Genomic DNA, 24,536 nt, shown 5'->3' on the forward strand with positions numbered 1-24,536 from the left:
GTCAGTAGGCAAACTGGAGGTGGGACCAGTGGGCTACACGCCCTCCTCTCCCCTGATTCCCTGAATGCATGGAGAGCATTTCTGAACAGGGCGCACATCACCTAGATAACACATGAATTAGGTCGCTCTATCTCAGAAATACAAGTAGACATGCAGCTTTCTACACAAATGCAAAATATTGTTTATGCTAACATCAGGAATCTATCCACAGACAACACTTCTACCTTCTGGGGTTTTCACTTTTCCTATGTTTTTGTATCTTAAAGAACTACAAGTCTGACAGGAATTGCATTAAACAGGTGCAGTTTGCTTTATTGTTTTATTCTCATTCTGAGAATGCTGCAGCTGTTTGAATTTCAGCATATAATTTGGTACGGGCAAATCCTATTTTGTGCACATTTGATGCACATATGACCCTGCACACACTTGACAGGTTTGGTACCAGAAAAGGGTGGAATGAGCTTACATGCAGTCCACTGCCTGCACACAATGACCTGGGACGTAACCCCCGCATAAATGGGTTGCCTTCATTGAAGGCAGAGAGCCTTTGCCAGGGGAAAAGGTTGCCATCCTATTTCCCTTCACATAGGCATACAAAAGCTACACAGCACAAACAAATAACAGTATAATGATGCATTTAACTAAGCCTAAGTACACGTAATTGAAATAATTGCAGTTACTTGCCCTTTTTATCACTGCTCCATTTTCCTCCCCTTCCTTTGTTGTCTCCTGTGTGCCTCTTGCATTTTGTAAAGTGCCAAGCACACAATGGGCATTATGTACAGAATCGGGTGTGGGGGTGTGGCCTAGTTTCTGAGCAAATACAGGCTATTTTACCAGATGTGTGTAAGTCAGGTACATCTCCATAGTTAGATCACAACCCTGAGATCCATTTATCTCTATGCTAGGACAAGTTTCATCTGTGTGTGAGGCTTCCAGGTTAAAAGCCACAGATCAGGTCAAATAAAAAATGGAAATAACTTATATATTACTTATTACATATAAGATATACATGCCTTTGTGGCCATATGGAATCAAAATGTAGTGTATTCTGATGCAATGGAGGATACAGCTTCCATATTTTTCATGGTTGTGTAGCAAAGACAATTTCAACAGGTACAGTTATGCTCACTCCTTCATGACAAAGCTATTTTCACTTTACACAATTTTAAAAAGTATAGAAGCCTATTTTTAGTTTGCATTGGAACAGCCTAAGATAATATGAGAGGCTGTTACATGAACAGGTTTGGTTGTAATAGGAGAAATTGAATCAGACAAATGGGACATCTATCCATTGTTGCAGCGCGGAGTGCGCTTGCTCACTGTTCCGGTCAGTATCCTTCCTCCAGGATACTCTATTCCATTTCCCCACATAGTTCTCCAGATCCCTCGGGCAAATCAGTGTTTTGTGGTCACAGTCTTCATCCTGTTTTTGAGGTGTGTCTCACACAGGGTTTTTTCTCTCTCAATTTATGTTTGTACTGTACTTCTGCGACATGGGATTCCTTCACACCTGTTCATAACATCATATGTGTGTGTGATAAAGGTCTTGCTGCCTAAGCACTGACACCCACATGAACATCAAACGAAGAAACTGGCTATGAAAACTTTGTTTCAGGTGTATCATGGGTGTTGGCAGCTGTGCCATGTTAGTTGTTCATGTTGTGGACTAGTTGGTACAATACTGAAAGTATTGTTTCCATACCAATTACATTACTATAGATCATTTATGTTTTGCAGTTTGTTAAGGGTTGCTGGGAATTCTAATTCTGTTGGGGGCAAACTACAAGGCCCAGAATTCTTTGGAGGGGAATGTGTTCTGAACATATAGCGTAGCCAGGTATAGTGTGTACACAGCCTTAAATCTTGCTCCCCGACATTTTTTTAAAAATCCAGCTCCTATTATATCACACCCAATATCAATCCTTGTTTCACCCTTTGTATGTTTTATATTAGGACAAGCAAATAAGAATAATCTGCCAGAAGACTGAACAACACAGAGCGACAACATGTCGGCCCGAGGTGGAAAGAAAAAAATGACCAAAATGTCTCGCTCTAGCAGAGCAGGCGTTATTTTTCCAGTGGGCAGAATGATGCGATACTTAAAGAAAGGAACATACAAATTCCGGATAGGAGTGGGAGCTCCTGTCTACATGGCAGCTGTCATAGAATATCTAGCAGGTAAGAACATGTTTTAATTAAATTAATGAAGTGGCAAGGCCAAGTGCTTGCACAACACTTCTGGAAATGAGGCGGTATAATGGTAAAGAAATCATTTGCTTGTTTGATGTTGTTGAGTTCAAGCTTTTAACAGAGCAGTGGGAATAGTGGACATTTGATCATGCATGCTTTATCCCAAGTGGGAAAGCTTTTCTTTTTTGTAAGAAGCTTCGGGCACTATATAATTGAAAAGCAGGATATAAATAGAAATCGTCAAATAATAGTGCAATCCTAATCCCTCGATTATGGCTGGAGGGGTCAGGATGGCACACTGTTTGCCTCTTTGCCAGTGGAGAGGGTTCCACTGTGCTGGAAGGCCCAGGTGGGCAGAAAGCTCTTGCCAGTTCTCCTGCTAGTGGGAGCAGGAAGAAAGCTCTGAAATGGTGCCTTTGGGAGCAGGATGCTAGCAGCCTGGAACTGGTATAGTGAAAAGAAAGATTGGAAGCCACCCCCCTGCACTGCAATCTGGCAACGCTCGGAATGTGCTGCTCTGCTCCTCCCCCATTTAGTAAATTCAGTAAATCATTAAAAGCAAAGGTATTTAAATATACACATCCCAGGCTTTTTTCCATTTCAAGGAAGGACCTAGAATTTTACAGATCTAGGAAATGAAACTGTGAGGTGGTTCACAGGTGACCTAAATGTGTAAATTATTTATATAGTGAGTTCCAGGAGCAGATGTATCTTGTTACTGACATGTATCCCAATGTATTTGTAGCAGAAATATTGGAATTGGCTGGTAATGCTGCAAGGGACAACAAAAAGGGAAGAATTGCTCCAAGACACATCCTTCTGGCAGTTGCTAATGATGAGGAGCTGAATCAGGTATGCTTTACAAACAATTTACAGAAGATAATTGCATTGGATAACTGTTAATTACTGTTGTAGTGCTGTAGTTCAACACTACTAGGAAAAAAAAAGTTGAAAAACCAAGATCTCATGGTTTCTTACAGTTTTTTTCTGAATTTGCCAAACAAGGTGTTGCATGGCTTGCAGTTATTCTTCATGAATAAGTTTGCTGTTCTTTGTTTAAAGGTTTCAAGGGGCGGGGGGGGGGAGAGAAAGTGAAAAACTAAACATTAAGCATGGAAGTGTTTGGAGTCAATTTAAAGCATTCTTATCAACCTGCACTACATGGGGCAACTCTACAGTCATGTGCTTCTGATTTGAATAGTACATTTTTATTAACTAGTATTCAGTAGTTAGACATGCTGCCCCAGCAGAGAAATGTTTAAGAAAGGGTATACTAACAGCTATACTGTTATAATGCCACAAAATGCAATCACCTAAACTTCAATCCCATACCTACTTACCTGGGAGTAAACTCCACTGAACTTGGTCCAAGTTTAACTGCTGGAGGTTTGTGCTGTTGCTTTCCAATTGCTTTGTTTCAACCATTACTGCCATGATTTTACACCACTCTGAAATCTATACAGAGCAGTGTGCAAATATTTCAATGAATCAGATTGATTTAGAGGCTGGGGGGCATTCCTCCCTCTTCTCTCCCCTCCTTTTTGCATGATTCATGTGGATGAAAGCTGAAGCTCAAGACAGGTGTCACAAAGAGTAGCATATCAGATTGAGGTGTGCTACTTTATACAGTGGTACCTCTGGATACGAATGGGATCTGTTCCAGAGCCCCGTTCGCATCCTGAAGTAAACGTAAGACGTGACTGTGTGTGCGAGGGTCACATTTCACCGCTTCCGTGCATGCGGGTGACGTCATTTTGAGTGTCTGCGCATGCGTGAGCGACGAAACCCGAAAGTAACGCACTTTGTTACTTCCGATTCGCCGCGGAGTGCAACCTGAAAATATTCATCCCGAAGCTACTTCAACCTGAGGTATGACTGTATCTTTGACATCCATAAACTATGGTACTACTAAAATTACCATGTACCCAATAGAACAGGCTTCCTCAACCTCGGCCCTCCAGATGTTTTGAGACTACAATTCCCATATCCCTGACCACTGGTCCTGCTAGCTAGGGATCATGGGAGTTGTAGGCCAAAAACATCTGGAGGGCAAAGTTTGAGGAAGCCTGCAATAAAACATACCTTTATAAGACCCAACCAAAATGTAACATAACAGTGAATAAACTTCTCCATAACTCCTCAGTTGGCTGGATATACTATACAGTGGTGCCTCGCAAGACGAAAAGAATCCGTTCTAGCGGTTTTTTCGTCTTGCGAAGCAAGCCCATTGACAGATTAGCGGATTAGCGCTATTAGCGGCTTTTAGCGGCTTTTAGCGGCTTATCTGCTGATCGGATTAGCCTATAAGCGGTTTAGCGGCTTAGAAAAGGGGGGGGAAAGGGAAAAAAACCCGCAGGAACTCACAAGACATTGTCGTCTTGCGAAGCAAGCCCATAGGAAATTCGTCTAGCGAAGCACCTCCAAAACAGAAAACTCTTTCGTCTAGCGAGTTTTCCGTCTTGCGAGGCATTCGTCTTGCGGGGCACCACTGTACTGCACTGAAATGTTTAAATGTTTTATTCTTGAATGTTTCTGGCACACTTGCTATGATGTCCAGCCACACCCTTTGAGAACCACTGTGGTAGATTGTTAAAAGGGATGGGAGAGTGTGAGAGAGAAAGTTAAGGAATGAAAGGAGTGGGAGGAGACAATGGGCATCGGCATTGCAGAAAGGATTGATGATGGTTCAGTGTTTATGCATGTGTTCAGAGGCAGCCTACTCCTGAGTGTTAAGTTTGTGGGAGGGCAAAAGTCTGCAGTAGTTCAGTGATTAGGGGCTCGTACTCTTCACAATCTCAGAGATGCCTTTATTCCCAGAACTCTGGCCCAGCATTGAAAGTAGACTCCTGAGCTGCCCTAGTGAGGTCTTGGCATAATTTACATTGGAGGAAATTGGGGAGAATAGGAAGGGAAGCAGGGGTTGGTTCTGCCAGATTGGGGAAGGAACATGAGAAGTGGGATGAAATGGTACACTCTCTGGGTGAAGTTTGCAGCAGTGGAGAGGGATACTTAACTATTATAGAGAGAAGTGCTAGTAGTTTAATCTCTGTGGGAACTAGGCCACCACACTGCAAACCGGGGGCAGGGAGGCTACAATTGCTTAATGTTTTATTTTTCTAGAATTCTTACTATAAATTCATTCACTTATCTTGAGCTGGGCATTTACTACTGTGCCTCTGTGTTCACTTTAACTGTGACAGTTAAAGTGGACCAGTGTTCTGTGGTTAAAATGCAATATAGTAGTGTTGTTTTTACTTGCTGGATAGCTTGTGGGTTGCCTCACTAGTTTTATCAACTTAAGGCTTCTGCTTAGCCCCAGTTTCTAGTTTTGGCAGATTGAGTCTGAATTGTGTTGGCCGCAGCGTTATGTAGCCAGGCATGCTGCTGAGGTGCCAGACTCCACTCCAGAAATACTTGGACATGCACAAAAAGAGTGGCTCAGTTCTCATCCATGAAATATTGGAGAATGTGATAACAGCATAAACGAGTATATTGTCACCAAAGCTCATGGGCCTTCAGTATCAGCAATCTGAATTATAAATTGTGTCTTCCTTTTTGTATTAAATGTAGGAAATATAACTGAATTTATTATTTTTATTTTGCTTATTTGATCACATTTTTATTCTTTTAAGCATGAAAGCAGAGATGCATATTTGGAGTTTTTCCATTTTGTACAGTGAATTGTTTGTAAAAACAACAAGCAAATCTATCAAAGTGAATGAGTACCATCAAGAGAACTTGTATTCAGGTATGTCCTGTCTCTGTACACTGCTTCTTTCTGCAGTTGCTAAAAGGAGTGACCATTGCAAGTGGAGGTGTCCTGCCCAGGATTCATCCAGAGCTTCTTGCCAAAAAACGAGGCACCAAAAGCAAATCTGATACTATCCTTTCACCTTCTCCAGAGAAGAGAGGGAGGAAATATTTGGGGACCAAGAAGACTGGAAAGAAAACAAAGGCTGCAAAAGCCCGGGCACCCAAAAAGGTAAGCAAAACTTGGACCAAGCAGCTCTATTTGGAAAACAGGCTATGCCATCCCTCTTAGGACTGGTCTCATTGTCTCATTATAATGCCTTTCTTTGTGGTCAGGTTCATTTCAGAGGGTGCTCATTATTAATAGCCCCAATATATACTGTGCAAGAGCAAACTAGAACTTCTTGTAAGGTAACTTTCTCTGTAAGTTATTTTAAAGGAGTAACTCACGCTTTTCAAGAGTTTGGCTGCCATATAGGGTTGTAATGTATAAGAGGAGGGAACCCTTACATATAATGCTATCCTTAATACTTAATAGTATAAAGAGGGAATAGACTTCACCATTTTTGGAAAAAAAATAATTTGGAAATTAGTCTCATTGAATTATATCCAAAGGTTCCCTTCCTCCAAAGGAAGCTCCTTCCATCTGAGAAAGTGAACCTTTGGGTGACTTCAACAGAGTTTATTTCCAAGTAGTTATGCTTAAGACCACAGTCTTGGTGTTTTTTGTTTTTAACATAGATTTAAAGAGCTGATTTGTTTTCTCCACTTCCAACATATGCCAGGAGATAGAAAAACTATAGATGAGTCACACATGGATATGTTAAGTTTTCAAAATCTATCAGAGCTGCAAATGGACACCTGACCTGACCAAGATAGCACAGATTAAAGTAAACCCAACTCTGCAAGGCAAAATATATTTATGTTTAATACTAGCATTGATCTTCACATTGTCCATTTGAGAGCCAAGTCACACCTTTACCTATAAGGTGTTAAGATCCTTACACAATGGCTCTTCTGTTTTGTTCTTACACAGTAAGATGCTTATGTGAACTAGCCCCTCATGTGGAAAACAAAAAAGTTACCACGTCAGAGGAAACTCTAGTTGTTAATATTGAGTGGGGGGGGGGTTGTTTCTCTGACGGTACATTTCCCCACCTACTCTGTTAGGTTTTCTTCTTAATGTTTCTTTTCCCTGCCCCCAATAGAACAAACAGAAGGAGAATGAAAAAGAAGGAGCATCAAATTCAGCAGCTGATGATGGACCTGGTGATGGGTTCACTATACTCTCCTCTAAGAGTCTTCTTCCAGGACAGAAGGTACCAAGTTAGAGAACAGTACAATAAAATTATGTCCACACTATCCCCACCAAAATTTGCTCTGTTGTCTCTCGCTTTGCATATATTTTAGTCAGGGTTTCCTCAAGATCCAGGAAGTATTTTTATGAAGCAATTCCTTCTTTTAAGAAAAAAAAAATCATGATGAAGTAGCCACTCTGCAGATCTTCACTCTAGGAGCTACATGTTTAAGCTTTCTCCTGTTTAAAACAGGTCATGCCCCTGCTATTCAATCATGCTTCTTACTAAGGTCTCACCCCTCTCCTCATTCACAGCAATGAATATTCTCTCTCTCTCTCTCTCTCTCTCTCTCTCTCTCTCTCACACACACACACACACACACACACACAGAGAGAGAGAGAGAGAGAGAGAGAGAGAGAGAGAGAAACTCTGTGAGAAAGTGTTGCATGAAATAGGTATGGGTTATTTATAAGGCACAAATTCGAAGGGTCTGGGACTGCATTAGTTTGCACTGCAATAATCTTAACATCTCTGAACGCTGTGCTGCTACTTCATGCACTGTGCTGCAATACCTCTCCCCATATAAATCAACCCGGATTCTGTGATCACTATCTGGAGCCCTGCTTCATGTGCCTCAAGAGGGAGGCAACACAAGAACAGGCCTTTTCTGCAGTGGCTCCCCGTTTGTGAAATGCTCTCCCCAGCGAGGTTCACTCACTGCATGCCCTCATTAAATATCCTTACGTGCCAAGCGAAAATGTTCCTCTTTGACCAGGCTGATTAATATTCTGTGGGCTTTTAAATGTGTGTGGGGGAATGGGGCGCGGGGGGTATTGTTTTGCTTTTGTTCTCACTATTTGTTCTTTCTCTGTGATGTGAACCACCCTGAGAACTTCCAATGAAGGGCAGTATATAAATTTAATGATAGTAATAATAGGAAGATGCAGCTTTAGTAAAACTGAAATCCAAAAATGTTAGGTCTTTCTTGTGCAAACTGAAAACAATGAACCTATTAGAGGGGAAGTTATGTGCCCTTAGTCCAGTTTATTTCAGGCGAATCTCTGTGACTATAGATACATATGCATATAGTAAACACAGAAATCAAGTGCCCTGATCAGCTGGGGGCGGGAAAGCAGGGTTCTTTCCATAGGTGAATGAGTAATTGTTTCCATAGGTGAATGAGTAATTGCTTGCATAATTCCTCCCTGCATCCAGATGCTTGCGCTGCAGTCAGAAAACTGGCAGTTATTCTAACCTTTTGTTGGTTAGGGGACTGGATTTTGTACCCTTTCTCCCATTACCTCCTTCCCCTGAATGGGTGATCAGCGTTATCACCAGTTATCTGATACAGGCTATGCACACAGAAACCCAATTACTGCTGTGCACATGTGCAGCTGGGTTTGGGCCAGATTAATGCATTACTTGATTATAAAGATAGGCATTTAAAAGATAGCAGGGGTTTCTAAGGAAAAGAGCATGTGGTCATCTTGTATTTAAAGGCTCTGTTTGAAGTCTGAAAAGTGAACTGCTCGTAGCCCTAGTTTGAATGAAAGTGAGAGCCTTGCAATTTGATAGCAGCTTGGTAGCAATAAGAAAATGAAGTACAATCTGCTTTCTGTTTTAGTAGTTTAGTATTCAGACAATTTCACAGCATCAGTAAATAAATGCAAAGTGCATAGCAGCGCGCGCACACACACACACACACACATGGGATGTGAACAGGCTAAGACTACATAGGAAATATATTAAAGTTACGGTTAGCAGCTCACTGAAAGCATAAACTTGGTTAGCAGCATAAAGGCAATTTCTTTGCTGGGAATGTTAGGAAAGGACCTGTAAATAGAGCTTGTCAGTATCCTGATGCCTTTATATGAATCTATGATATGGTCACTTTTTGAATCCTATGTTTGGTTCTGGTTTTCTCATCTCAAAAAAGTATCTCTGGATACAATCTGCTGGGGTCATAGAGTAGGAGATGGATTTTGATTTCATGCAATCCAATTGCAGGTTTCTTGAAGACAGCTATTTGGCATGTTTGAAACAAGATTTTGTACTTTATAGTCTTTTAGTCCAATCCAGCCAGCTTCTTTATATGCTTGTGAATTATTTCTCCTGTTTCATTGGCATCTTGCAGCTCTCTCTGACGCAGAGTGACATCAGCCATATTGGTTCTATGAAAGTAGAAGGCATTGTGCACCCGACTACTAGTGAAATAGATCTCAAAGAAGAAGTAGGTAAGTCTCTAAGACTCTCTTTTTTTAAGGAGATGGGGATATTTGAACCTTTGAATTGTAATTCTGAATTTTCCAGGGGGGCTGTTGAAGTCTAACCTTAACATCAGAACTCAAAACTAATATCTACTTTGGGCTACAACTTCCATCAGCCCCAGCCAGTGTGGCTGAGCTGACTGGCAGTTGTAGTCCAAACCTTTGGAGGTCTCTAGGTTGGTGAAGTCTGAGTTATGTGTAACAAAAGCCCTTATTTGTTTGGCAGTTTCCATCTTTGTAGCAATTGTTTTATTTTTCACAGTGATATAATTCAGATGTCTTGTTTCAAGATTTCAAATGCCTATGTATCTCATAACACAATAAGTTGATGCAATACTATGTTAGCTTTTTAATTACACCATCCTAAAGTTGGCTGCATTTGCTATGTACTTAGGCTTCTGCTAGTGTTTTAAGAGTTTTGTTTGTTTATTGTCTTTTAGACACCTCATAAAAAGAATTATCTTGGTGTCTTACAAATAGAAAAAATGAAAACTATAATAAACTTGAGACAGCCAGCACAATATTTATCTACATTTTAAATGGAAAGTTGAGGCACTGGGAGGAGGGGAAATCATTTTATTTGAATTGGTAAATGAATCTTTGACCGTAGGGCTGTGGGCTCAAAACTGATAGCTGACTTACTTCAGATTCTATATTTTAATGTGAAAAATCCACTAGTATTTTAATAGAAACGTGTCTTGCTTTTTTGCCCCCCAGGTAAGGCACTGGAAAAGTCTGGAGGTAAAGAGTTCTTAGAAACCATAAAGGAACTCCGTAAAACACAAGGACCTCTGGAAGTCACAGAAGGTAACCTCTTTTGTTTATTGCAGAATTTTTTTTAATTAATTTTATTAATTTAATTAATTTTATTAATCATTTAGTATTTTCTCCTTACAAATATTCAGTGTTTTTTCTTGCTTTTTCTTGTTGTTTGTCTTTGGAATAACTTTTCGAAAAATGCATGAGTTATTTCAGTGTCTGTGGTATTCCATCCCACAGGTAGCTTGTATTGCAACAGAATAAAGACTGCCTTATATTTTTATAAGGAATGTTATTTTGGTTTGGAAGTATGAATGAATAGCAGGCTTAACAGTTTCATTTGCCACACTCACTGTAGCAAGTGTGGAGCTGCCCTCTGTGGAGTGCGAGAGATGTTAAGCCTTAAATCCAATTCTGAAGCTGCAGAGCTTAGTAGTTGCACAGTGATTTTTGTACCCTCCAGAGTCACATGACGACCCTCCCCTCACTGGGTGGAGGATGGCAAAGGCACCTTCAAGCAGTGGTATGCAAGCAAGCTTGCCCCCATCCCGCTGGTTCTTCCTGAGGAAAAGACAAACAGAGGGATGGGGGCTGGCAACAACAATTTTTGGCTTCTGTAGCCAAAAATTATTGGTTTCCATAGCCAAAAATTATAGACCTGATTAAACTGACAGGGTGTTTTTAACGCCTAACATATTTGCTTTTTTCTCCCTTTTTTTCCTCAGCTGCTCTCAGCCAGTCTACTGGTCTAGCAGCAAAGTTTGTCATTCACTGTCACATCCCACAGTGGGGTTCAGACAAATGTGAGGAGCAACTGGAGGAGACTGTAAAGAACTGTTTAACTGCTGCTGAAGACAAGAAGCTGAAATCTGTGGCTTTCCCACCTTTCCCCAGTGGCAGGTATGTGGTTTTCTCTGTAAAGCCCCGCCACTTAGTTATAAATGTTTCAACATCTTGTCAAATTTGTCACAAAACAAATTTGTAAGTGTGAGATGAAGGCTTGCCATATATTCTTTTTCCTGCCAGAGGTCCTGCACCTTTAATGACTGCATAATGTTCAACTTTTTCCAAGTCATTGCATCTCTGTGTCAAGGAAAGCATCGCTTTCTGAACTTCTAGTATTTCACGCAACTACTAAAGAGCTTTGCTAGAAAGGAGTTGGCTGCCTTAATGATTTCTGTGACTGGCTTTATATTTCAATAGCTGTGGCCTTTTTCAGTGCTGTCCAAGGATTTAGGTATGCTAGGTGAAATGCTAAGATACTTCTCTCCAACAGTGTCTCCTCTGCCCAGTAGCCATTCATCACTTACATTGTGTGGTATACTATCTTTTTGAATTTCATTATGACTGCCATTGTGCTTTGAGAAGCACTATCAGCCAGCTTCTCTTCCCATAATTCCCTTCCCTTTATTTCCATGACCAAGTAAGCTCTACTATCTGTATCTTGAAACTACTGTTGTTGATTCAGCTACATCTTGATCTTGATCCACTGCACTCTTTCCAAGCTTCATGTCCCTATGAGCCCTTGCCTGTTATCATTCCTCTTCTTCCCAAAGATTATCCATCCTTTATAAATATGCTGATATTCCTGGACAGCAGATACCCATTTCTCCATAAGTCTATTAGGCTGGTGCATATGTACTTTTATGTGAGCTTGATCATAGTTACTATGGTCCAAATTTTCTCAATCCATTCAAATATAGTAGGAGATACGCTTTTTCTGATTTTTAGCTGCTATAATCTTAGCAATTATAAGGTTGACCATTATTGATAATTTTCTGGAATAACATCTTTGAGATAATGAGTTGAGCATTTATAAAGTACATTTAGCTCATAATTTGGGCTAATGCTCTTATGTTCAAACTTTAATGCTGATCTCTTTCCCCCTGTATATAGAAATTGCTTTCCAAAACAGACTGCAGCCCAGCTGACACTCAAAGCCATTTCTTCCCATTTTGATGACTCCAGCCCTTCTTCCTTGAAGAACATTTACTTCGTGCTTTTTGACAGTGAGAGCATTGGCATCTACGTGCAAGAGATGGCAAAGCTAGATGCAAAGTAGCAACAGAAGCCAAATGAAAATTTATTTTTCAACATGAATATGAGTAGGAATGAATTAGAAGTGGGTTTTATTTTTAAAATATTGTGAGGACGGAGTATGTGAGTAGCTTTGAAGTTTTGTGATGGGTGGAGGGTTTTTGTTAATGGGGGGGAGAAGGGGAATTTGTTTGGGAGAATTTGATCGGAAATTATACTATGCTTTAGGCACCCTCTACCATTTTGTATCTTCCCTAAGAAATTACATTGCCAGCTCTCTTTACCTTTTAATGTCTCGAGTTATTTTAGTTTAGACCTTTTAAAGATTAATCTCATTTTAGAGTAGCAAGACAATTCAACACAGAGTGGGTGGGAAAATGAATTGTTTGCTCTTTCTTTCCCCACTGGTAGTTAGAAAACCTTGTTATGTCTACATTCCATGTTGGAGAAAGTAATTTCAAAGAAAACTTCACTTGGTGCTTTACTGTTTTACCCCAGAATGAACTGTAATTGCTGAGAATATTTCATCTTATTTGTTTTTATATAAAAAAATGTGGCATCATCCTTTTTAAAAACTTGAAACTCAAAACCTTTTCACTTAAGACTTATTCTCAAGGGAAAACATATTCAGTTTTATGACAGAGAAGTCTCTTGGAACAATGAGACCAGTTCCATCCTAGTCTGTCAATTCAGCATTGCCACTGGGAAAGATGTGTGGAATGGACTATATTGTAGTTTTGCACTACTAAAAGACACCACAGAATCTGACAAATGCAGCGGGGATACAAATGTACTAAAAAAAGCAACCATGCAGTCACAAATTGTAGTTGAATTCCCCCCCCAAAAAAATCAGGTACAGTCATACCACATGTTGCGTCCGCCACATGTTGCATCTTTTCGTGTCATGTCCCGTGGCAACCCGGAATGTTCCAAAATGGGTTACTTCCGGGTTTCGCCACATGCACAGATGCAGCGCTTTGAGTTGCGGGCATTTCACGTTACGGACGGGCCTCCGGAACAGATCCCATACTACTGTTCGTGTAAGTCTCCTAGATTTCAGCTGTTAAGCTTTAGGGGAGTACATAAAGTGCTCAACTTTAGTTGAATAGTGCCCAGTGTGTTATACAGTTTATTTTGAAGTCAATGTTCATTCCTTCTCAAGAAGACAAAAATCAGCTTCACTAAATTCTGCTCTCATCCATGAACAAAGGGAGTAATATGATGAGGCACCTTTATGTTTGTTCTTGAAATATCATCATCAACAACAACAAAGAGCTGTATTATGATGGGTGAAAGTTTTGAATACAGGAAAAAGTAGTGCATAATGGAAAGTTATTTTACATTTACCTTTTATCTACTTTGAAATAGACCATGTGTTGGTGGCAAGGAAAAATAGGTATGTTGCTGTCATTTTAGATTTTTTAATCAAAACGATTCTGCACACACCCAGGTTTGTTCGTAAAGGTTTTAATGTTCCATTCTTGACCCATGGGTAGAAGGAAAACACTCAACTTGTAGATACATTTTTAAAAACAAAAAACTTCACTTTTTGAGGTCATCATACTGTATTGTTTAAGAAACAAACAACTTTCAACACAAAAAATATGTAAAGTAACAACAACTGCAGTGTTGAGGTCCTAGGAACTGATAAGTTCTAAAGCTTGAGCTATGCCACATCATAGCTTAAAGAGTTTTGGGAGCTGCATGGACCAACTGCCCTAAACCTTTTGGGCTTGGATCAGCTAGAAGTCAATATAAATATATTCTAGGGGAAATCGTTTGCTTAAAAGAGGTAGGTTTAAGCTTAATATACCAAAAAAAGATAAACTCAAGCAGACAAGACACACATAGTTCAATGAATACAGCACAAAACAGATTGTAGGTTGCTATTTCTTTTAATTCAAGAACTTTCAGAATCCATTATAGCTTACGAGCCGGATAGTAAAAATGATCCCAAGGTCCAATGTAAAATATAGCCTTGGATAAGATATACAAACCATATATGACAAAAGTTTTAAAATTAGTAATAACTACCCAACCCTTCTTTAATTGAAAGGTATATTCTTTTTTGGCACTGGTCCTGTTACACCTGCATCTTTTCTTGCAAGCCTCTTTCTATCTAGCATGGCATACACTGACCCATCTTTCTCCAGCTTTGTGAGACGAAAAGATCCCTGCTTTTAACTACTGTCACTAAGAGATGTCCCACGTAGTAGTCACTGATTTGGCCCACTCCATCACATCTTCCCAGTGAGATCAAGAATGTGAGTGATCCTGAAGGGGACACAAAGATTTATAAAGCTATATTATTTACTTTAAGTCATTTATTAAACCACATTTCATGCAAAGTCCATACAGTGGTGCCTCGCAAGACGAAAATAATTCGTTCCGCGAGTCTTTTCGTCTTGCGATGTTTTTCGTCTTGCAAAGCACGGTCCGTCGCAACTGCACCTCTTCAAGCAGCTTTAAGAAAAAAGCGCAAGACGTTTTCGTCTTGCGAAGCAAGCCCATAGGGAAATTCGTCTAGCGAAGCAACGCAAAACCGAAAAGCCCTTTCATCTAGTGCAGTGTTTTTCAACCAGTGTGCCGCGGCACACTAGTGTGCCGCGAGATGTTGCCTGGAGGGAGGCGGGCGAGTCGGGCGGCGAGAGGCGGGGCGGCGGCGGCGAGGAGAGGCCGCCCAGCGCGGGGCTCTCGCCGTCTGGCTGCCTGCGAGCTCGGCGGGCAGCGCCTCCGCCCGCAGCGCCCGCCTCGCGGCTCTCATTCCCTGCCCCTGCCAAAGCTCACCCAGCCAAGCCGCACTCTCCTTCCTGCCTCGCTTTGCTGCCTCCTCCCCCCCCCCACCCCCAAAGCTTGGAGGTTCCCCGGCAAGGGGGAGGGAAAAAAATTGAAACTTACATTTTCGTGTGTCCCTCCCGGCGTGACGCTGCGCGCTGATGTCACGGGCTGTAATGGTGGTGTGCCTCTAGATTTTTTTCATCAAACAAGTGTGCCTTTGCCCAAAAAAGGTTGGGAAACACTGGTCTAGTGAGTTTTTCGTCTTGCGAGGCATTCGTCTTGCGGGGCACCACTGTATTCCCCACTCATAAGAGCTATCGAGGCCTTGTTCGCACATTTAATTAGCAACTATTATTTCTCCACCCGAACAATCCCAAGTAAAATGCTCAATAAAGTATGGAATGAACCAGCAGTACAAGAGGTTGTAGGAAGTCCCCCCCAAAAAGCAGCTTCAAACTCTGGTGCAGTTATGGAAGCTCCTGTCCTACCCCTTGTAATGCACATTTGTCGAAGACGTGTAAGAGAGACATGAAGGCACAAAACAAAACTTACCTGGTGTATAGGTTTTCAGAGGCTTCTGTGTCAGGCTGTTGACAATGTTTGTCACTGCAACATCTGCATGGAGCCCAGCATGGTATGCCATTTTTGGCTCGTTCACATCAGCACAATCGCCAATAGCATAAATGTTATCATATCCTTTAACCTGAAGGTACTCATTCACTTGCAAAGCACCATTACTTGCCAGCTTGTCGCCTAATGATTGATGATGGAATTAAATCAGTATGTAGTTCCATGAACTATGTAATTCAGTTTAACCTGTCTTTCTTGGTCTTATGAGAACCATGAACTCTCCACAAGCCACAAAACAACATTATCTTTATAATATAGATATATCAGAAGTGCCCATTTTAGTATATTTTCTTCCAAAGTCCCAGGTCTAAAAATGATTAAAATACATGCAGAATGTTATCCCTCAGTTCAACCCTATGCATGTCTACTCAGAAGCAAGACTTCAGTGGGACTTACTCCCAGCTATGTGTGCATAGGATGTGTGCCTTAATTATCTTCCCAAAACTAGCAGTGGAGGCAGATACTACGTGGTAGGGCCAGCTATATGAATAAAAGGCATCAACAAATGAATACCGCTAGCCTGGCGCCTTCTGAAACTAAGTACAAAGTTACAATTCCAATTTATAATTGAGACATGAGGACTGGAAGAATTATGTTTCCTTAAACATGAAGTCAGGGTGGGAAATAACTTACTGAATGCACTGCTGTATGCTGCGGAATTGACTTTTATCCCAGTGCAGAGAATCACCATGTCAGTAACAATCTCTGTGCCTTTGTCTGTCTTCACTATCATGTTCTCTTTGAATTGGTTTAAAGTCAGTGATTGCAGGTTTTCAACTTTCTGACCTGTTGTAAGCAGCCAAACAACAAAAACAAGGACACCATACGTCACTGAACCACTGCAACAATCATGCTCCCATCCTCTTGTGCTTTAAGGTATTTATTCCTTGAAAGGATCTTGGTTGACTTTAAATTTTAGAACAAGGGTGGGGGAACTTTTTCAGACAGGGTGCTCAGGAAGGCTGGAATATGTTAAACTGGACACATGGCATGGCCTGCAGAATCTCACAGGTCAGATAAAAGATCTGGAGAACCTACATTCAGTCCCCAACCCTGTTTTATATTTACCATAACTTAAAAGTAACCAAGTGCCCAGTTCAAAACTTCCAATACGGTTTTGTTTTAAAAAGATGTGTTACTAAGCCTCCTGGTTATTAAGAAAATCTTTCAACTTCTAAAGATTTCTAATTATAAAACTTCTAATTATAAAAATTGGGTTGGAACTTGGTCCCAGGGAGGACTTCACATCGTATACAGCTCCTAAGCAAAAAACACATTTCAGTTAAAATAAATACACAATATCCTCACCAAGTAACCTGAAGTAAAAGAGGAACGAAGTATAGTATAATCTTACGCTTGTCTACTCAGAAGCAACGCTCTCCAAGTCCAATGGAAGTACAGTATTCCAACTTACATGAAAGTTGACATAGTATGTAATCCCCATGAACCACTCCAACTAACTTTTTTGAGCAACGTACAAAATACAAACACTGTATGTCCTAATTTGACATGTGCATGCATGTTAACCATTTATGCTACTAAAATACGAGCAGGGGCTCAATCTTCTTTGCCAATTGTTCCTATGTATTATTTTAAAAGTAGCTAAATAAATTACATGAGCATAGTTTCATTGAGATGCACAGTGTATGTATACCAAAGTACAAAAAGAAACTCTTCTGAAGCAACCCTTAATTGGTCTGGAAACGATTAAGAGGAAAGATCATTTTCAGCTTTCCTAGGAGACAATTACATGCAATAAATGAGCTATGTACCTACTCAATAAGAGATGTACCCCCTCTTTTAAAAGGGACTCCTTCACCTCCTGCCGAACTCTGGGGAGCACTTCTGCATCTGCCAGTGCAACTTTTGAGTGAATAAGGGTGACCTGGGGACAAAACCACATTGTTGAATTCGTGAATGTTAACAGCAAAGACCCATTACCTGTCTGCAGTATCAATTTAACCAGGTTTTCGATTACTACAAAGGCAGCATTGTCACATTGTGGTAAATCGTGATTCCTGGTTCAGATACTACACTAAGCCAGGGAATATGGTTAAGTGGGTGCAACTGGTTTCATGCATGGTAAATACAGTGGTACCTCAGGTTACATACGCTTCAGGTTACAGACTCCACTAATCCAGAAATAGTGCTTCAAGTTAAGAACTTTGCTTCAGGATAAGAACCGAAATCGTGCGGCGACAGCAGTAGGAGGCCCCATTAGCTAAAGTGGTGCTTCAGGATAAGAACAGACCTCTGGAACGAATTAAATACTTAACCTGAGGTACCACTGTAGTTTACCTAGTATATCATGACACCTAAATGTGGCCATTGAGAGCCCATAAAATCATGCAGCTTTTCAAATTTTTGTCTACTGTGATGGCAACTAGATCTAGATCACTCCCTGCCCTGCCCCCCGCAAAAGTAAAGCTTTGGCTTACAGAAGACATAGCAAGCTAGAATCCACTACACAGCCAAAGAAAATTGAGTCCCTGGATTACAATTCAACATAACAGCAGAACTGGGCAAAAACTCATCCAAATTGCAATTTCTCTACTTAAAAAAGACCAAAAAAAAAAAAAAAGGAATTAGCCAAACCTGTAGCGTTGAGCATACATTTAAAGAGAAAGCAATAGAGGAGGAAAAAACACCAAGCACCCGTTCACTTTTAAAAATAAAATAATTTCAGCTGTAATCCTATGCATACTTAGCTGGAAGCAAGTCCCAATGAACACAGTGGAACTTGTTCCCAAGTAACCATGCACAGAATTGCAGTTATCTGTTGGGGGCAGGGGTAAAGGAATGTAAAAAACCTATAGATATATTTAGAATCACACACACAAACATTTAAGAGTCCACACTTACGGCAACCCTTGTCTATTCTGGGGAAATTTCAATTACCAGAGGAATAAAATGGTGAGCGGTAGTGTCACTTGTGGCTCCTACCTCTTTGCTGGGATACTTCGTCTTCACCTCCGCAGCCATTTCAACACCAGCAGAACCACCCCCCACAATTACTATGCGGGGAGATTTTTCAACCTTTCAAAACCAGGAGAAACGAAAGAGTTTAGATATTATGTTAACATCTCTTCATAATTTTAAACAGGATGGCGCTCGACATCTCCACCATCTGGAGGTGCATGCCTGGGGATCCTTGGGGCTTGCCTGTTTTCACATGCTAACAACGCACCCTGTGGAATTCTATCTGCAATATTTTATCTGCAACATCAGAGCAAATTTCAGGAACCCCAGTTGTCTTGAAAAATACAACTTTTGAGCCTTCTGGCCACCAAATGGAAACTAGGCATTCCGATTTGGCAACTGTAACCCTGATTTAAGGAGCCATTTGGTGCCTAGCTTATATGTCTGAGTTTCTGATTGAAAGGGAGTATTTGGACTTGCCCAACTGCCATCTTGCCAGAAGTAAGCCTTAAGTGGCACTTTAGTGAGCCAAGGTAGGTCCATGTACAGACCCTAGACATAGCCATGCACAAGGTGAAAAGACCAATTTCCCACCAAAAGGAATTTGCAACATCACCTCTTGAACCATGTCCTCGTAGGTCTGAATAGCAGACTGCATGTCCATGGGTTTTTCAAATTTTCCTGGGAAAGGCCCATCACTCCCTGTGGCAAGGATCAGGTGGGAATAGCAGAGGTGCTAAAAAGAGATGTTAAAAGAGGGTCAGTCGGACCTTCTTGCAATTCATGTCTACAGGCTACCACAGATTTTAGCCTCAATGCACTCACTTCACCATCATTCAACAGGACATGCCGTTTCTCCAAGTCAATTCCAACTACCAGACCCTGCCGGAAACTGCCTCCGAAGGTCTTGGAGAAGGAGATGAAAGTTTTCTTGGCAAATCCTGCAAAATGATGTATAGAATTTTCAGGCCGTTAATGGTACTTAAAGAGCAAGACTACAAAGAAGTTAAATATTTAATACATGTATGGCCTAGTCTATGTGTGGCAGGATGAGAAGGTAGAAGCCCAAAGTAATAGGAGTAGACCGCAGGGGATGCATGTTACATTCAGAGTGTACACCCCCCAAAAAACCCTCTGCAAGTTAAAATAGCAACCTATAACAGAAATAAAAACACTTCAGTCCAACCCACCTGCAGGTCCACACCATGTGTTTTAAGCCACACCCAACTGTACTCTTGGAAAAGAGGAGACTGACAAGAGGTATGATAGCTATCTCCAAATATCTAAAGAGCTGCCACATGGAGGATGGAGCAAGCTTGTTTCCTCTTGCTCTGGAGGGCAGGACCCAAACCAATAGATTCAAGTTACAAGAAAGAAGATTCTGACTAAACATCAGGAAGAATTTTCTGACAGTGCAAGCTGTTCAACAATGGAACGGACTTCCTCGGGAGGTTGTGGACTCGCCTTCCTTGGAGGTTTTTGTTGGGTGTGTTTTAAATGTGAGGCATGGATCTGCTGCAGTTTCTAGGTACAGCGAACTTTTTACAAAAGGCAACACAAAAAGAGAAAACTTAAACAAATTAGGATCCTTTATACCACTACAGGACTTAACCACCTCATTCTGCTGCATGTGTAGACTAGGTCTCAGTCATAATTCTGCCCCACAAACATTAAGGCTCCCAAAACTTTGCCGTATGAATATACCTATATTTTTTCTGTCTGATTCTTCTACCAATGTATTCAGAGCAGTATACAGTGTAAAAAAAAAAAGTGGCATAAATCACTGTACAACTACCAATTTCTAAAAGCAAAGAAAATACAACCAATCCTTCGGATCAACAACACAGAAACGGAACAGACGATAAAGGATCAGGGTGCCCTCAGGCTTCTCAAGTTGCTCAATCACAGAATTTCAACCCAATATCCCGAACTGGTTTAATTTTGAAACATTTTCTTGTTAGAGCAGGTCCATATAACTTCTTGTCTCCTCAAACCAATATTGTCACTGTGGGTGCAGTAAACCTCATTATCACTCCCATCTGGGACTGCAAAAATGAAGGAATGTCAAGTACTTGGAGTGGGAGAATCACCGGGTGCTACCTGGAAACTTTGCAGCTTAGCAATTCACGTAGCAGCAAAATTTGCCTAAAGATTTACAGGGCATTTAAAAGGAAAAAAGTAGTTTCCCAGCCTATGGCCCTGACAGGAAAGGACCCATCAAGTTGTTGGGGACAAGGGCAGGGAGAGAAACAAGTGTAGGGAAAAGAATGAGGCTACAGTTGCTGTTATGTGCAGGATTCAGCCTGGTTTTGCCACCTGGAAAGAGGTGTTTGATTATCAGGCTCAGTACTTAATTTCTGAACATAGGTCCAAGAGCTCCCATCCTACCTACAAATATTCTCATAGCACACTGGAGCTGTTTGTGGGATGGGTTTTAATGGGTAGGAGAGGATATATTAATTGCAATTTATCCCTCCAGGCACCCACGTGTGTGGGTTGAACAGAGTTTCAAAATCCCATCCTTGGCAGCAAAATTTATAAAGCATAAGCGTTAAGCTATAAAACTTTGCTTTGAGCAAGTCCAGCTTTGACGGAAGCCGTCTCTCCCTTCCTTGCTCCACTTAACAATGAATCAGGCTACAACTTGGGAGGTAAGTTTAAAAATATGACTGACTTACTGATCATCTTGCATTGGTTCATAGCAGTGGCAACAATATAAAATATGTATGCAGAGGAAATAGGCATATTTACAGTGTAACCAGCTTCAGGCATCTGTCTGAGCTGGAGCAAGCAAAGGGCACATCTGCCCCCATGACTGGTTGCAGGAAGAGGGGAACAGGAAGTACTATATGCTCCTTCCTCTCCAGGAGAACAGGGGAAATGACATCACACAGAGCCCTCTCTACCAACTGATTTCTAAGGCCTACAAGCAACACAACTCTGTGGTATAAGCCCCTATCTGTGCAATTTGTTTGACCGCTTATCTCCCTCATACAAACTGCCCATATCTTAGAGAAAGAAGCACACATAGTGCTGCCCCCAGAAGGAGAAGCTCACCACTCTGTACGGCAGCCCGGAGAGCAGCGACATTGTGGTGGAAAGCGTCCCTCATGTCCACCAGAACGAAGGGGACTCCCCAACACTTGAGCTTGCGGGCAGCTTCAATCCCGCCGAAGCCGCCCCCGACTATCACCACCTGCACCGACTTGTCCACAGAGATTTGGCCGCCCATCGCAAAGAGAGCAAAAGGTCTTCAGCCAAGGAAGCTAAAGAAAATGAGAAAAGAGGGGGGAAACTAATAATGCTGTGAAGAGTTCAGCTGAGGAACAGATCTATGTACTAATTGCACCGATTAGTTTTTACTCATTTTACTAACCCTAATTTTGCTAATTCTAATTAGATTACTTATTGGCACATGCTGTGCTGTGGATACTTCATAAGGCATGGGATCCAGAAACCATTAGAAAGTCTCAGGACCGCCTGATCCCTAATACACCGGTTCAGTCCCCGGGATCATCCGCAGGAGGCGCGTCGCCGGCTGTCCCCGGAGCTGCTGAGGCTCATTTGATAACTGCAGAGAACAGCCTCCGGCGTCATCAGCCGATTCCAACCGGGATTCAGCGAGCGCCTCTTATGCAAACTTTCAGCCGTTTGCTGAAAACGACTCACTTGCTGCCAAGCTCATAAGGTAGGCAACTAACGGAAATGCTTGGTGCCTTCTTCCTTAAAACTATTATTATTATTATTATTATTATGGAAAGCTGCCTTGTTTTTGTTTGCTTGCTTTGATAAAACTGCGGCATGCTGCTAAAAAGCCGAGAAGCATATATCGGCCACTATCCTCCGTTGCTAACGGAGCAAAGAAATGCCCCTTTCCAAAATACTCGTAAACACTGCCTCGCTCCAAGTTAGGCCTCTCGCAAAACTGGACTCGTAGAAACAATCATTATCATTATTATTATTTCCACTTATTTCCGCCCCACAAAGGGAAATCTCTGGAAGCTTTCCGCATTTCCACTTACCTGCAAAATGGAAAGTCTGCAAGCGAGCAGGAAAACGCTGCCGCTTCCGCCCTATTTATTTGCAGGGGGCGGAGGGGGGTGGTAGCAAGTAAGTAGCCTGAATTACTGGTCCGCTTTCGATTGCTATCTGCTGGGCAATGACTAAGGAACCGGGCGTCACTCCAGATATCCCGGAAGACGTTTAAGGAGAGCGCCGTGGTGCACGGCCGCCTTCCCTGCCTTCCCCATCTTTCTGCCCCCTAGCGAGGCGCCGGGACTGCCGCGATCTTGTTTCATAACCGGTCCTGCTCTGCGTGCTTCCTCGGGGAGTCGCCTGAAGTCCAGTGGGACTTACTCCCAAGGAAGCGCGCTTTAGGCTGCATGTTACACAGTACGGTACTGCATGTTACACAGTACGGTCTCCCGGCATTATTTGCAGCAGCGGTAATTTCCAACGGGACTCGCTCCCAACTCTGCGCGCAGACATGTTCCCGCTGTTTTCGCTCCCGGGTTTATGAACGGCAGTCGTTTCGATGGCTTTTATTGGGAGCATCTCCTTCTGGAGTTAACTGCTAACCGCGCTGTATCTGTGAGCTTGCCATGTGGAAAGATAGACAGCATGAATTCTGCATTGGGGACAGCCGGTTATATGCATGCGAATATATTTGCTGCTGTTGGATAACCTATTCTGAGTTTGCAACTCAAGAGGTGGCCCAGAGTTATGTGGGGACAGCTTGTGTCCCCTGATCGCTAGGATGTGTGCTTGGCTCTTAATATGGCGGCTTTTGAGACTTAATGGTGCAACGTTATGTTTGTTTGCTCTGAAGTATCCCCGCAACAGGGTGAGCTCCTGTTGCTCTGTCCCTGCTCCTGCCAACCTAGCAGTTCGAAAGCACATCAAAGTGCAAGCAGATAAATAGGTACCGCTCTGGCAGGAAGGTAAACAGCGTTTCTGTGTGCTGCTCTGGTTCGCCAGAAGCGGCTTAGCCACATGACCCGGAAGCTGTACGCCGGCTCCCTCAGCCAATAAAGCGAGATGAGCACTGCAACCCCAGAGTCGTCCGCGATTGGACCTAACGGTCAGGGGTCCCTTTACCTTTACCTTTAGGCCCCACTGTGTTCAGCTGGGGCTTTCTCTGAGGTAAAAGTACATAGGACTGCAGTTAAAAACCTCTGGCACCTTCACTTCAGGCACCAGGTAAAAACATTTATTTTCTGTCAGGCCTTTGGACATTTAATTAATTTGTGGTCTCCTTCAGTGGATTGGGGTGTTAGTTCTGCCATTTTATAAAGATGAATGTGCTGTTTATAACTATGTTGGCTCAGTTTCAGTTTTTGGTTGGGTTTAACCTATGTGCATTTTTTGTGTGTGCAAGTTGCTTTGAGATACCTTTCAGAACACCCCCCCCCAAACCCAATTAATAAGTACAATGAACAAACTAGACGTTGCCCACCCACTTCCAAGTCTGTCTTCACATACTTAAGGACTAGAAATTTAAAAGAAGATCAAAATTCATGCTCCCTAGCCTGTTACAAGTGTCATCCCTGGGGTTGCCATCTTTTTACCATCCTTGTTACTGTGCTTTTAATAGCAGCTTGCTATGTGGAACTTTAGCAGGTGACATTTTTCCTCATATAAGGAAAAATGATGAGTGATTGGGCAAGCTTGCTTGCTTTGTGTCATTTTCGTATGTCAGGCTACTCTTGAAAGCAGAGAGGCAGCAATTATATTCTGTATTTGAATGGTAGAATCATGGAGTAACTGGGAAGTTAATTGAAATGAATTAATTTTCCCAAGCCTCGATAGGAAGGTTTATGCTGCTGTGTTGTTTTCATTTTTAATTCTGTCCTTTTGTTTATTGTCGTTTTTGTTTTTTAATATATAGTTTTGTGTCGGCGAGATG

The 24,536-nt window shown here is 41.8% G+C and overlaps 3 protein-coding genes across 13 annotated transcripts in view; 2 read left to right on the forward strand and 1 right to left on the reverse strand.

Moving 5' to 3' along the window:
• Nucleotides 1-12,893, forward strand: part of MACROH2A2 (macroH2A.2 histone) — a 15,916-nt gene extending 3,023 nt beyond the window's left edge. For 7 of the 8 annotated variants that reach the window (XM_083503191.1, XM_083503190.1, XM_083503194.1 and 4 more), the window contains exons 2-9: nt 1,957-2,181; nt 2,939-3,045; nt 5,978-6,175; nt 7,152-7,262; nt 9,376-9,475; nt 10,226-10,315; nt 10,993-11,167; nt 12,164-12,893. In XM_083503191.1, coding sequence (XP_083359317.1) covers nt 2,010-2,181; nt 2,939-3,045; nt 5,978-6,175; nt 7,152-7,262; nt 9,376-9,475; nt 10,226-10,315; nt 10,993-11,167; nt 12,164-12,329 — 1,119 coding nt within the window. In that variant the 5' untranslated portion in view covers nt 1,957-2,009 and the 3' untranslated portion in view covers nt 12,330-12,893. Of the gene's footprint in view, nt 1-216; nt 300-1,956; nt 2,182-2,938; nt 3,046-5,977; nt 6,176-7,151; nt 7,263-9,375; nt 9,476-10,225; nt 10,316-10,992; nt 11,168-12,163 lie in introns of those variants that run through there. The other variant, XM_083503195.1, reaches the window with a different exon arrangement.
• Nucleotides 12,894-14,180: 1,287 nt separating this feature from the next.
• On the reverse strand, nt 14,181-22,891 carry AIFM2 (AIF family member 2). 4 transcript variants are annotated; one of them, XM_083503186.1, is made up of 9 exons: nt 22,654-22,891; nt 21,689-21,897; nt 19,457-19,572; nt 19,248-19,367; nt 18,656-18,748; nt 17,489-17,597; nt 16,346-16,498; nt 15,635-15,835; nt 14,181-14,578 (listed from the first exon to the last, which is right to left on the reverse strand). In XM_083503186.1, the coding sequence occupies exons 2-9, from the start codon at nt 21,861-21,863 to the stop codon at nt 14,424-14,426; spliced, it is 1,122 nt and encodes a 373-aa protein (XP_083359312.1). In that variant the 5' UTR covers nt 21,864-21,897; nt 22,654-22,891; the 3' UTR covers nt 14,181-14,423. The 4 variants fall into 4 exon arrangements, with proteins under 4 accessions (XP_083359312.1, XP_083359314.1, XP_083359313.1 ...); XM_083503188.1 differs by lacking the exon at nt 22,654-22,891 and adding an exon at nt 22,037-22,154; XM_083503187.1 differs by lacking the exon at nt 22,654-22,891 and adding an exon at nt 22,008-22,146.
• LOC310706849 (uncharacterized protein) overlaps nt 22,213-24,536 on the forward strand; it is a 92,231-nt gene continuing 89,907 nt past the window's right edge. Inside the window, exon 1 of the transcript XR_014526182.1 lies at nt 22,213-22,319. The gene's annotated coding sequence lies outside the window, so the exon portion shown is untranslated. The remainder of the gene's footprint in view (nt 22,320-24,536) is intronic.

Source organism: Podarcis liolepis (genome assembly GCF_965112155.1).
Source record: "Podarcis liolepis genome assembly, chromosome: 5".
Classification (NCBI taxonomy): domain Eukaryota; kingdom Metazoa; phylum Chordata; class Lepidosauria; order Squamata; family Lacertidae; genus Podarcis; species Podarcis liolepis.